Source organism: Nipponia nippon, unplaced genomic scaffold (genome assembly GCF_047370975.1).
Source record: "Nipponia nippon isolate SJK-2023a ecotype South Korea unplaced genomic scaffold, ASM4737097v1 scaffold_10, whole genome shotgun sequence".
In the NCBI taxonomy this organism is placed as follows: Eukaryota; Metazoa; Chordata; class Aves; order Pelecaniformes; family Threskiornithidae; genus Nipponia; species Nipponia nippon.
The window spans coordinates 36,093,600-36,108,334 of record NW_028262291.1 but is presented as its reverse complement, the minus strand read 5'-3'; the positions used below and the strand labels follow the sequence as shown (position 1 = coordinate 36,108,334).

The following is a 14,735-nucleotide window of genomic DNA, read 5'->3' as shown; positions in this document are numbered from 1 at the left end:
ATAGTTGAAATTAATAACTGTGCTTGGTTGAAATTATGAATGCAGTTGCTTTAATGAATCTGGAAAATGCTTAAGATAACATGAATCCTAGCAAGTAGATATCCTTAGTATGTGCTTAAACTATTCTGGGCAATAGCTACATTTTTCCTCTTTCAGATTTCAGTTTGTGTATGTGTATATATACTTATTTTATTATTTTTTTTAATGCCTCTGAGAAGTTTATAAGAAAGGTAAGTAGTATCTTATTTAATTTAAAACATTTGTTTTGAAAATGCTGTGGTTTTACTTAATTATAATAAAAATGGGGTTACAATGTCCTTTGACCAAGAACAACATTTGTTCCCTTGGCAGATATTTGGTTATTGCTGTAGCTACTTAATATAATTTTTCCCAGCATATACATTTCATAATTTACTTGAATATTTGCACTTATTACTTGAACTGTAGTAGCTCTTCATGTTGTTATGTAATTCTGCTCGTAGTCCACACAGTGCAGTGGAGTTCTGACCTTCTCTGTCATGTTCTGCAGGCAGCTCAAGGGGGTGGTCACAGAACCCTGCTGTATGGCCATGCTATACTACTTCGACATTCGTTCAGTGAAATGGTAAGTGAAAAAGCATTTGCACAGAATGAGTAACATGAAACTCAAATAAACGCCTTTTTATCAAAATAAAAAAAATTAAATTTGAAAAAATGTTCTTTCTAAGTTCTCTTCTGCACTACATAAAAATTTGAATAGCTTATGGTGTCTCAACATAATGGAAGTGGCCCTTATATTTTAAATTCAGATTCTTCAATCCATTTCACTCAGAAATGTAGCTGAAAAGCTCCTTTAGCCATGGATTATGTCTGTGTCCTTAAGGAATCCATTTTAATGATAATTCCATTAGGAAGTTGCTACTGTCGCAGATGCATTTGTTGTGATACGTGTTATTTTTTCCATCATATTCTATAAGATAAGGTGTTCCTTTTAACATCCCATAGTTCCCAGAGACTATGCCCACAAACATGCTATCTTCAGGCTACCTTGTATAAATTTTGTTTCACTACATTGTACAACTGGAAAATTTTAACTGTTCTGGCTCTTTGACTTATTAGGGCCCATGCAAATATACCTAATAGGAGGCTGAAGAAATGAGAAGTCAAGAAAACGTCTTTCTGCCTTTTTCCTGTACTAGAACACTCTACATTAGTCTTTAAACTCTGTTACTTATGTTTATGAACCATACAAATTGTAGTTGCATTGACATACCAGAGTTGCAAGTATGTTTACTGCCTTTTGGTATGTTTGCTATGTTTTCATGAAGCAAACTTATTAGACTAACACTGTAATAACATGTTTGCCTATTCCTATCTGATGAACTAACTGAAACTTTGGAAGGTAGGAGCTAAATTGCACAGAGAAATATGTGCTAAAGTGGAAAAGGATTTTGATGTTTTAGTCAGGAAGAGCTTGTATACAAATAACATCATGCTTAACTAATTTAAAAATATTAAGCACAAGCTGAGAGTAAGATGGAGTAATCTGTATGTATTAATTTGGCAGGTGTGTTAATGGATACTGTTGGTTTTTTGTTTTCAATAACTTCACTATTTTGCAGTATTTGACATGTTTAACATCATCAAGATCCCAGACAGATAAACTTGCATTTGATGTGGGACTACGAGAAAATGCAGCAGGTATCGCAAGTTATTTTTTGAAGGAAAATGTGTTACACATTTCTGGTTTTAAAAGAGGCATCGAGATTAATGAATGTCATGTTCATGTGTTCATTAGAAATAAGATGGTTGAAAGTAAATGATGACTGTCTATACTGATGACTTTCAGTAAATTTACTGACTTTGTAGAAGAATGTGAGAGTGTCCTGCAATTAAACTGAGTTACCACAACTGCAATAACACTGGTGATAATGGTGAAAGTAAAAAAAATCCCATTGAATAAAATAAATTTGATGCATTTGCTTTCTATTTGTATGGTTTGGCACTTTCAATAGAATTAGAGTACAAAAAAGCCATATACCGGTGCATTCACAATATGCATTGTAACAGTGCAACAAAAGAAGTATGCAACTTGTAATGCAGGAAAACAGAAAAAATGTAATGAGCACATTGCTAAAAGAGCTTAAGAAACATAAAAGCATAAAATGGAGCAAAATAATAATGCGTTGGAGTGGAAGAGATACGACACAAACAAGAAATGACAAGAAAGCTTTAAAATCTGATTAATAGATTTCCAGGGGTACTGCCAGTAACAGTGCTGCTGACAGAAATATAGTAAAAAACCCCTGTGCTTCCGTGAAATCACATATAAATTATGAGATACCACTGGGAGCTATGTTAAAAGAATTTAAAAGCAACTCAGCCACAAAGAGACACAAATAAGTTTACGTGCCGCTGTATTCATAGCATTAATGATTCCTGAAAGTGATGCGTACTCATCAGAAAGTAACAGGTGACCCTGTAGTACCCAGACCCAGACATATACCTTGAAGGGAAAATCTAGGTTCCTATACACACACCTCATTAATGTGAAGCTTCAAATAAAAAAATGCCAGTTGTATTACTATAAACCTGTGCTTTCTATTGTTTTTTCATTATTTTGAAAAGAAACTAAAATCAAAATAGACTAATTGATGATGGAGAGGAACTGCCAATGTAGATGTTAAAATGTTTGTCGGCCATGATCTTTGAAACTTCCTTTTCAGGTGACTCTGCCTACATGACCTTCTGTTTTGAATGAGTGAAGTTTGTCTTTCAGTTGTTTGTAGCCATACAGAAGATGGTCTCAGACAGATATTAGCAACCTGTTACTTGATTATATCTTTGGTTGCTGCCTTAAAGGGAGACTATTTTCTTTAGGCATGTTGATAAAAGGAATGTATGTGTTCTATCTCTCTGAAAATAGTTTCAGTGAAATCTGTCTTTATAATTTTATAGGTTTTTTTCAGAGTTGTTGTGCATGTGTCTGCTTGTGCCCATGAGGTTTTGCAATGAATATCTCTAGTTGTCTCATGGGTATTTGCTTAACTGTACATATACAACTGTACATATACAAAAAGACTGTTGTATACATAGGTAAGGTATAAAAAACAACACATAAAAGGAATGCTTAGTTGTATTTCTGCACAGAGGATTTTGATAACTACTGCATGCTTGTAAACCTCATAAACTCAACACCATAATATCACTTCCCCATGCCCTACTCCCCCACCCATGAAACTGTCCTACTGAATCAATTTCAGCTGCAGGAAATATTCTTCACCTAGCAGGTACTGAGTGAAAAGCCACTGGATATTTAAAAGTATTCTCTTTTAAAGATTTAGCACTTTACACTTTAGGGATGTAACTTTTATTTATTGTCTTCTTTATAATTAGTTTCATAACTTTCAAATTTTGTTTTAAGGAGGTTTTGCATGAAATTTTTTAGTTGGTTAAACGGATTTTTGTGCTTTCTGTTAAGCTACCAATTTTGCCTTTGTTTAATTTTCTCCCACTTTGCATTGCCCAGTGAGAAAGCTGTATTTAACTCATTTTCTTCAGGGTCTTAACTAAACCATGAAAGGTGTGAAATTGTGGAATGAGTTGGGTAATCTCAGAATCGTGTGTATGTGTGTGTGCAAAGTAATCTGGAACCTTATATTTAATGTGTAGGAAATATTCTATGGTTGTTACCCTTAGGCTTGGCTATCCTGTAATCATATGGTCTGTAGTGCTACTGGAACTGCTTCCAGAACTGATATTTGTAGTGTAGCAATGTTGTAAAGTTATGGAGTATTTGTTTCAAAATTCTGTATTCTACAAAATAAATGTGGCTTAGAGTGGAAATGATACAGAAGATTGTGAATTAAATATGAACATTAAGCAAAAAAGACACAAAAGGTGATAATTAAGGCTGAGGTAGTTGTCAGCAATTTACTGGAAGTGAAAGCCTCAAAGGGAGGGCAGTTCTGAACAGTGTTTTGTAAGTGATTAGTTGCTTTAAGAAAACAAACAAACAAACAAACAAACATGAAAAGAGAAATACCTGCTTCAGTGATGACAAAGATTGGTTGACAAAAATTTTCAAGGAAGTTTCAAGGAAAAAGAAAAAATTTAAATCGATTGAAAAGAGGAATGAGGTGGTTTTATAAGGTGAATGTCTTATAAGACACAATTCTTTGTTATGTTATTTCAATGTTGTATAAATATATCCTTACATTTCTTGGGAGTTGTCTGTTTTCTATACCCTTGATAAGTATCTCTGTCCTTTAGGTGAGGCATGCTGGTGGACAATACACCCTGCTTCTAAACAAAGATCAGAAGGAGAAAAAGTTCGAATAGGTGATGATCTTATCCTGGTCAGTGTGTCCTCTGAAAGATACCTGGTAGGTTTGTTTGTTTAGCAGGTGGACACGGTGGGAAAATACAAAGCGCTGTGAAGAGTTGGGGAAAATGGCTGCGGTTTCTTATGAATGAAATTTTTTCTAATCTAGGAAATAATTCCTGGTTGTAGTGCACTTTTATTCTCAGTGAAAGGTTTTCCCCCTGCCTAGAACAAGACTGTTTCCATGCCTTTATCTCAAGGTGTACTTCAGCATTCTTCATCTTGGGAAGTTTTTATTTCTGTAACTGTGGAAGATTTCTAAGCTGCAGCTGGAGTCTGCTGATTAGATTTAGAAGAGAGTTAATTTTAAAGCAAGTGACTACAAATTTTTAAAGAATATTCATATATTTACTTTATTATGCATTCTTATTTTGTTGAGAAATTAATATGCTAAATATTTTAAAGTGCATAAATTTCACTGCTTCCTGTTACTGTCATCTTATTGCAGCATCTCTCCATGTCAAATGGAAGTATTCAGGTGGATGCCTCCTTTATGCAGACGCTATGGAATGTACATCCTACATGCTCAGGAAGCAATATTACAGAAGGTTTGTCATTTTGTTTATTTAGAAATGTATATACTTTAGATGACTCTGTATTGCTTTTAATAAGAAGTGAAAATGGAAAAAAAAAACACCCTCAGAACATCAAACCGAAGAGCTTAATGAAAATAAAGAAAATGAGCATAGGCAAGAAGAATAACAGAAGGGAAGATGGGGAAATACAGATACATCAGCCGGATTAACTGAAGAAAATCTAAATAAGTGCTGTAACTTTAGAATAGCAAAGCGTAAAATGCTGCATAAGAAATGAAGACAGAGAGCAACAGAAGAGTTTATTGTCTTCAGTTTAGTTCTGGGGAGTAGGAGCTGCAAAATAACTAAAGCCAGTATACTTAGATTTTGCACAGGATTTTTAATCACCCTGTAACAGAGAGAACAGAAGAGAGATAAAGGTACATGCAAAATGGAAAGCAGGTTTCTGGTAGCTCCTATTTCAGTCTCTTAGTTGTGTTTTTTAAGGATATTTGCCAAATATCCTTTCTGGATCTCACAGCCATGCTTCCTTATTGTCTGTCTGTAATAGTCAATGAAAATGAGCTCTCTAAACGCATCCCCTTAGTCAGCCTTAAATCCCACACCACAGGGTCAGGATTTCTTTCTAGGTACTTGACTGCACTTCGCAACCGTGTTTGAGACGCATCACCTTATTCTGTTTGAGAAATGTCTTGTTCTGTAATGAAAGGCTCATCCACTCAATATTGCTTGTTATTTCAATGCCATACTCTGTCATTAACACTGTCATAACAAACATTGTACTTTACCTCTGCTGGTCTCTGTTTGAAGTATCAGCCCTCCACATTCATGAATAGTAAACGTCTGTAAGTCAGGATCATTTTGTATCACCTGGCCCTAAATCTAGTCACTTACGATATAATAATATACAGGATCATAGGAAAAAAAAGGAGCTATAAGGGACCTGAAAGAGACATTGCATTTCCCTGGGATCAGCTATACTAAGTCTTGATAGAAGTAGAGTACCCTTATTGCTAAAGACTAACAGTCACTAGGCTTACCTGAACTATGGTCGGGTCCTTCTAACCCCAAGTGGTTTAAATCAGCATCCCACAGTGCTTCTGTGCATTGACCCATAAAAATCTTGTCTCAGAGTGTTTGTAGGTTTTCATGGGATATGGATTTTCCTTGTAATACTTTCTGATTATTTTGTGTTGCAAGAAGTGTTTTATGTTGGAGCTGTGTATTTATAAATGGCTGTCTGGTCCCCTGCCATCATGGGTCATAAACAGAATAGAGGTTAACTCTGGAAAAGTCCCTGCATTCTCAGGTTTCACAGGTAAAACAAAACCAAGCAAGCAGAAAAGCCATCCTATAATAAAATTAAAAACTTGTAACAGATGACAAGCATAATGAGCTACACAGAGAGATCATGAAAGATCAGTGGTATATTTTAGATATCTGTAAGAGCAGGGATTTGACAGCTGAATTTCCTAAGTGCTTACAGAATCACAGAGTGGTTGAGGTTGGAAAGGACCTGGTCCAATCCTCTGCTCAAGCAGGGCCACCTAGAACAGGTTGCCCAGGACTATGTCTAGACAGCTTTTGACTATCTCCAAGGAGACTATCTCCACAACCTCTCTGGGCAACCTGTGCCAGTGCTCAGGCACCCTCACAGTGAAAAAGTGTTTCCTGATGTTCAGATGGGCCCTTCTGTGTTTCAGTTTGTGCCCGTTGCCTCTGGCCCTGTCACTGGGCACCACTAAAGAGACCCCGACTCTGTCTGCTTCACACTGATGAGATCCCCAGAGCCTTCTCTTTTCTAGGTCAAACAGTCCCAGTTCTCTCAGCCTTTCCTCATGTGTGAGGTGCACCAGTCTCAATCATCTTAGGGGCCCTTTGCTGTACTTGGAACCCTTGTACTGTGTAGCTCAGAATTGGACACATAATCCAATATTGCATAATCAAAAAAGAAAAAAAAAGAGGATAGGGTGAAGTAAGCAGAGAAGTGGGTTTTCTGTGTGTCAGTTTTTTCCCAATTACTTAGGCTTAGGTTTAGCTGTATATACACTTCTCAGAATGGTTTACAAGAGCGATGATCATATGTCAAAAGCCTTAGCAGCCTGGCTCAAGTTGAATGGACAGACTGAGAAAGTGGGATTTCCTGAGTCTAAAATTGGACTAGAAGTCAGACAACATACTTTTTGTGATGTTTGAAGCACTTTAGATGGAACATAAATAGCAGGAAAGTATATTTCTTTCACATCCTTTCTTTGCTTTGACCTTTGTATTAATTGGCAACAGGATAATTGCCAGTTACTGTTTTCCTAATTTATAAATTTATACTGAATCGGCTGCACAGTATGAAGGTTTCCTTCTACCCTTCCTTCTTTATGTGTGTTTGTTCTTTTAAAAGGCATTAATTTCACTTACAAGGTCAGAACAGTTTGGACTGAGGGTCTGATGAATCATTCTCCTCCTACACCATTTTTTTTCTTTTCTTTTTTTCTGTGAGGCAAAGTGCCTGGTTTTGACCTGTAGTCTTTGTGTTAAATGGGTTGGAAAGTTAGCTTCCATTAAACCTAATCTTCAGAACTGCTAAGTGTTTTTCTGTCTTCTGTCTCCTGCTGCTGCTGTGCAGTTTTGATTTTGACACAAGATATAAATGTCAGAACAAACTGATGAACTTACCAAATCATTTTGTATTGAGAACATTTAAATTGTATTAAGGGGGAGGAAACTATGGTATATATTTGATATGGCTTTTCCCTAAAGCATTCAATTTTCAAAACAGTAATTGTTGCAGGAGTTTTTATTTTCCTTTTCTGTCCTAGAATCCTAATTTAATTTTTAAATGTTAAGAAGTTGCTTTCTTTTTGTCTTCATTTTCAGAAGAAATATTTTTAACTGAAAAAGATACTAAAAAATAATATGTTGTCATACTAACTTTGTTCTTCTTGTTTAATTTCAGTTATGAGTGAAAATTTGGAAAACAGATTTCACCTGGGTCTTTTGAATTTTTTAATTTTTTTGAGGGTGTTATTTTCATATTGTCAGTGTTTAAGCTAATAAGTAAATGTGCTTCTTCTACAGGGTATCTTCTTGGTGGGCATGTAGTACGTTTTTTCCATGGCCATGATGAGTGTTTGACAATTCCATCTACAGATCAGAATGATTCACAGCACAAGTAAGTGGTGGTGCCTTTTTATACATTTTCTTCTCTCAAAAAAAGAAATAGGTTGTTGATTGTCAGTTGAATTTGAGGTTAGATAGGTTAAATACTCTTTACAGCAATTGTCAGTTGAATGTGAGGTTAGATAGGTTAAATACTCTTTACAGCAATCTTTAATTAGGCACTGACATTGTTACAAGAAGTTGAAACCTATGAAGAAAATCAGTCATGAGTTCTTTTATTGCTGAAATTCAAGTTGTTGATTTCCACTGAGATTTCAGCCTGTTACGTTGCATGTCTTTAATGTGTACTTTAATGTGTAATAAGCAGAGGTAAGCAAGCATTCACAGGGAAGATGGTAATTTAAAAAAAAAAAAAGGCCCTAAAAGATCTCTGAAAGTTCAGCCTCTACAATGACTTTCATATTTTATATATTTTGCACCTTTTTGCAAGTTCTTGCTCTCTCAAATTTGATTAATACATTAAGATAATTAAAGCATATTGGCTATATTAAGTCACTTGTGTATTAAATCTACAGTTGTTATATATTACGTTGATGTATTATTTGGATTTAACTTTGCATTTTGCTGATAATCAAAGGCACAGCAAGCTAATCATTTTGATACACAAACCCCCCAGCATTAAAAATCATATTCAACACATAAGATCTCTGTACCTGTTGTGGCAAATAAGTTATGCTTTAGGTAATATGATACCACAAGTAACAATCAGTTTTGTCAAGTAAACTTTTCAGCTCTAAATTTTCCATTTTTACATTTCTGTGGAGTAAAAATGTCTCCAAAGCCAAAAGGAAACCCAAACTGAATGTCAGAAAACTTCACTTGTTGGTGAATTTTTATTGCTGCCCTCTTAATACGTGCATAGAAAAAAAAGATGCAAGTTTGCACTGAGTGCGAAAATGTGCACACCTAGTATAAAAACACTAGCAAAGGTATTAGGATCTAGATACCTCGTGTGGAACAGGTGTCATATTCAGAATAATTTAATAAACAACCAGTCTTAATAAGGTTAGAATAGGTGTCGAGCCTTTTCAGTATGTTCAGAAATGCTGTACTTTGCTATTGCTTTTACTTATCTAGAAGTCAGATATAGTTAAAACCAAAAATAATTGTGGAGTCCTATTGCTCTGTATGTTCTTCTTCTTAATATATGTTTGGTGTGTAGTTACTGCTTTAAACTCTGCTTCCATTTTTTTACAACTATGTAAATAAAAGGGTAAAATTAAAAAAGGTTTATTTTTCTGAATGAAATCTATGTGTCTATATTCCTAAAATAGGAGAATAATGTGAAAGCTATATTGAACATTTTCAAATGTGTGATAGTGATACAGTGTGCTAAGATTGATGATATGGAGTTGTCCTATCTTTTGGATTCGTGAACTGCAAAATAGACATAAGGCCAAGTTTGTACTGTGTCATAGTTGTAGGAGTCACGTTTACATTATACAAAACAAAATGAATACCTGAAAAAAAACCAAAACAACCAAATAGCAATAGGAACAGGAGAAAGAGCTGTAGAAAATTGTTGTGTTCATTTCCATCTCTGTTTAATCAGTTCTATGCATTCCATTAGGACTATTAAATAAGCTAAGTTAGACAAGAGTGATAATTTCTCTTTTCATAGAACAGACATTTAATTTTCTGAAGGTTTCTATAGAGAATGCTCCTTAACAATTCACACAGTGACTATTCTCTGCCAAGAATCTTAAGTTCTTTTATTACAGGCCAAGTGAAAATACAAGGGGTGGACTTATTGAACATCAAAAAGGCAGGTTTGGCAAAAACTGAGAATAAGATGGATGGATGGATAGATGGGTGGGTGGAATCAAGGAGAAGATGAAGAAAATGTTATGTGGATGCTGTCGTGAAAAAGCAGCAATTCTCTTTTACTTGCAGTTGTTTTACTGTAAGAGCAGGTCACTAATGCTAGTACAGTGTTGCATATAGAAAAAGCTGGAAAAGGGATAGAGAATTTAAGTAGTATATGAATTTAAGAAATATAAAAGGTGAACAGAGACATATCTATAGTATTTCTTCAGTGAAGGAATGGTTGAGTTGGGCCAAGGAGAAATGAAGGAAGTCAAAGAGAATGGAAATGGATTATTAGGTTTGAGCTTAGTTAGGAAGAGGTCATTGGAGTCTGCCAAAAGCAGCATCAGTAAGGTGAATGGGACCAAAGAGGATCTAGGATGAAAACAGAAAAGAAAAACTCCAGACAGTTATTGTGTATTCAGTAGATTCATGGAATCATAGAGCAGCCCAGGTTGGAAGGGACCTCGAAAGATCGTATTCATAGAGTCTGGAAATGAAGATGAATTGATAGCTAGTTTTTTTGTTGTCATTTTGTATTTTGATTCTAGAGTATCAAAAGCATTATTGCAGAAGAAAAGATGTGTAGGAAATGCTACTACCTTTACTATGAGGAATATATATTCTTACTCTTATGGTGCACTATCATTTCAAAATTTTTGAAATTGCATGTGTGTTCTTAAATATGACTCCTAAGTAATGTACAGGTATAGATCTACAAATCCATCATCTTATAAAGATACTGGATGCAAATGGTTTGTCACACTACAGTATACTTCATATTAATATATAGATTCTTCCTGGAATTTATTGGTGGTGTTCAAGAAGCAGAATATCAGATAAATTAAAACCTTAAGTGTTCTCAATAAAAGAGAAGTTGTAGAAACACTTGCTCAGATAGAAACACAACTTCTATTTCACAAGTTGAGTTTCAGGTCCCATAGTTGCACAAAACAGTGCTAAACAGATATATTTTTTTTTCCTGTTCACTATTGAAAAAGGAAAAGAATTTGACAATCTGAAAAGCCAGTTAAAATTCTGCATTTCAAAATGCTACTTTAATTCGGAACAGACTGTATAACAGCTAGGTTGTTACATTTTATGTATGCATGTGCAGCATTCAGTCAAGTTTGCCAGAGCGGGAAGGCAGATTTTAAATTCCCTCTCTGCACATTTTTTGAGATATGTAAGTACGATAGAAGGTCCAGCTCCCAGAGGTATAAAGAGGTTGTGAGGTATAAACCAAATCCTTTCCCAACAAGCAGATCATCTTGAGTGCCATTAGGTGGCACGTGTGGGACAACCAGGGAATCAGGCTCAGCCAGCCTGGGTTTATGAAAGGGAGGTCCTGCTTCACTAACCTGATCTCCTTCTATGACAAGGTGACCCGCTTAGTGGATGAGGGGAAGGCTGTGGATGTTGTCTACTTGGACTTTAGTAAGGCCTTTGACACTGTCTCGCACAGCATTCTCCTGGAGAAGCTGGCTGCTCACGGCTTGGATAAGTGCACTCTGTGCTTGGTTAAAAACTGGCTGGACGGCCGAGCCCAGAGAGTGGGGGTGAATGGAGTCAAATCCAGTTGGCGGCCAGTCACGAGTGGTGTTCCCCAGGGCTCAGTGTTGGGGCCAGTCCTGTTCAACATCTTCATTGATGATCTGGATGAGGGGATCAAGTGCACCGTCAGTAAGTTTGCAGATGACACCAAGTTGGGTGGAAGTGTTGATCTGCTGGAGGGTAGGAAGGCCCTACAGAGGGACAGGACTGTTGGGAAGGAAGGCAGTACTGTTGTAGGAAGGCCCTATTGATTGTTGTAGGAAGGCCCTACAGGCTGGATTGTTGGCCCACGACCAACTGTATAAGATTCAACAAGGCTGAGTGCCAGGTCTTACACTTAGGTCACAACAACCCCATGCAACGCTGCAGGCTGGGAGAGGAGTGGCTAGAGAGCTGCCTGGTGGAAAAGGACCTGGGGGTGTTGGTTGACAGCCGCCTGAACATGAGCCAGCAGTGTGCCCAGGTGGCCAAGAGGGCCAATGGCATCCTGTTTAGGGGAAGTTTAGGTTGGATATTAGAAAAAACTTCTTCACCAGAAGGGTAGTCAGTTACTAGAACAGGCTGCCCAGGGCAGTGGTTGAGTCTCCATCCCTGGAGGTATTTAAAAGAAGGGTAGACATGGTGCTTGAGGACATGGTTTAGTGGTGGACTTGGCAGTGATAGGTTAATGGTTGGACTCGATGATCTTAAGGGTCTTTTCCAACCTTAATGATTCTATGATTCTAAGCAAATTACAAATTGAAGGGGTTTTTTTGTACCTTAATCACATTATGATGCAGTCATTTTTCACTCTGCATTACTCTCTGTTTTTCAGTTTGACTGTCTTTATGGTTTGGGGTCAGTTCCAGTTATTTTAATTAAACAAGGAACAGTGAAACTTTTCTTTATCCTTCTTCACCCCTTCTTTCATTTGGGAAGGGGAAGAACAGGTTATATGAATTACCATTCTTACCTCTGACAAAAGTACAACAAAATTTATCATTAGAAATTGATGACAACATTTAGGAATAAGCGTGAATCAAATAATCTTGCTGAAAGGTTCAACCAACCTCTCCTTTAGGTATCAATAAATAAATATATGAACAGAAAGAACCACTGCCAGAAAAGGTTAGAGATACAGAAAAGGCTATATGCTTATATTGCTCTAAGAAAAATAAAAGAACCCAACAAACTTCTGGAAGTTTGCTGCACTTTGAAAAGAAGTTTGTGAATCAGTTTGTTTTGCATCTAGAATAATTTTGCTTGTATGTCTGAAACCTTCTTTCTTGCTCAAATTATGGAGGAATGTACTGCAGTATATTACAGTTATTAAGAATATGATTTTCTTATTGGTATCTGCCTGGAGGGCTCAGTTTCTGACCACACTCACAGTTTTATACATAGATGTTGTAATGTCACTCTTTCAAATGAAGAAGTAGGCATAGAAAAAAATATTTGTGTCATCCTCTAGTACTGTTTTGCTGTGTGAACAGATTTCTGTTCAGTTAGAGTGTCCACTGAGCATTTGCTACCAGTAACAGAAATTTCAATTTATTGTATAATGATGATGCAATAAACTCTTACATAGTACGGTATGGAGGACTGCTTGGGAGTCACATTGTGAAAGCAAGGTCTTCACTCTAATACAGTTCCCAATAGCAGCAATATTGCAGATAGTAGCCTAAAAATGTGTAAAAGAAATTAAATTTACTTAGTTAAGAGATTCTTAAAGTATTTTAAAATAGATAAGGTGCACATCAAACTTCCTAAATTATTATTATAACTAAAGTAGTTGAAGTTTATTATTTCCTACATTTTTACTGTTGCAGAATGTAATAAATACAATTATTATTTAAAATTATTATTATTAAAAATATTATTTAAAAAAAAAGGTTCTACGTATCCTTAGTTTCAGACCAAGACCTTTCCTATTATCCATTGTATTTCCTATCTCCATTATATATGAGAAAGGTTATACAAATTCTGGTGCGTGGATGACAAGACATGAATGATTAGTGAAAGATGAAAAACTTTCTTACATGTAGTCCTGTGAAGAGGACTAATCCACCATAGTTTGTATTTGATTATTGAGAAGAATGTTAGTTTCAGCACTAAAACATGTCACTGACCCCCAGACATTATATATAAGATTACATTAAAGGCTGAATCCCTTCACTTCCTTTTTCTATTTCTCTGAGTTTCCTAAAACTAATATATAATTTTATCTGTGTTATTTCTTTTGTAAGGATTATAATACAAAATTTTTGTTTTATCAGCACCATTTTTGTCTTTTAATAAGAATTTTGGAAGTAATTCTAGGACTGAAGTCTCATGCAGATAATTAATATATGCAAATGTGTATACTTATTTTAATATTGTGTTTGTATGTGTTTAAGAGCATTAGTAACTTAGATTAATCTCTTGGGAACTGTATGAATAACATATTTTTATGACTGATAAAGTAACAGCAAAAACTTCTCAGCCACTTTGAAGGCAAAGTATTTTATCAACTCCTGAGAGAGAACAGACATAGAGAATGTAAATAGCCTAACTTACCTGGGACATTTGGATTGTTTATTGTGCTCTCACTGATGAACAGGAATTGTCTGTCTATTCCACTCCATCTGTTTAGCTGGAGAGAAGCAGCAAGTCCTATGCAGTTTACAGAGGAGTAAGATAAATACTGTGTAGCACAAATAAACACAAGAGGATGATCTTCTGAATCTTTTCTGTAGGAAAGTACTTTATGAAACTGGAGGAGCTGGTGTTCGAGCAAGGTCTTTGTGGAGAGTAGAACCGCTTCGAATAAGGTACTGATATTTTTTGAACTCTTTTTTTAGCAGCTCGTATTATGTTAACAACAATTTGATTGTTACAGACCCTTAAGGCAGAACACGAGTAATATATTTGTCTTACTATATGATATATGTTAGTACGTTCATTGTCAATAATAAAAAGTTATCTACCATGATGTAATCATACAGCGAATGTCAGTATTTTAAGATTTTTTTTTTTGTCTATGCCCCATATCAAAAGCAATGTTGCCTATGAGATATGTCTGCTTGAGACATTGCTTCTGTCCTAAAGTAAAATGCTTTCCTAGTTTCCACTTGGAATTTTAGAAGCATGAGTGGAAATCAGAACAGTAATATCCCTCATGGGTGTATGTCTTTTTTTTTGGACTCTTATATCCCTCCTGGGTTATTAGTTTTCTGTTAACTTGTTGCAAGTGAAATTTCAATATATACCATAAGGGTGTTTGTAATTGCAAATGAAATACTCTCATAACTAACAGAGATGTAGGATAGTTTTTTGGAATGTTG

The 14,735-nt window shown here is 35.7% G+C and overlaps 1 protein-coding gene across 1 annotated transcript in view; it reads left to right on the top strand.

The window, feature by feature from the left end:
• The window catches only part of RYR3 (ryanodine receptor 3), a 254,392-nt gene that overhangs the window by 69,154 nt on the left and 170,503 nt on the right, over positions 1 to 14,735 (top strand). Inside the window, exons 4-10 of the mRNA XM_087746608.1 lie at positions 219 to 230; positions 530 to 604; positions 1,602 to 1,680; positions 4,252 to 4,364; positions 4,812 to 4,911; positions 7,972 to 8,065; positions 14,148 to 14,222. Of these exons, the coding sequence (XP_087602734.1) occupies positions 219 to 230; positions 530 to 604; positions 1,602 to 1,680; positions 4,252 to 4,364; positions 4,812 to 4,911; positions 7,972 to 8,065; positions 14,148 to 14,222 (548 nt within the window). The remainder of the gene's footprint in view (positions 1 to 218; positions 231 to 529; positions 605 to 1,601; positions 1,681 to 4,251; positions 4,365 to 4,811; positions 4,912 to 7,971; positions 8,066 to 14,147; positions 14,223 to 14,735) is intronic.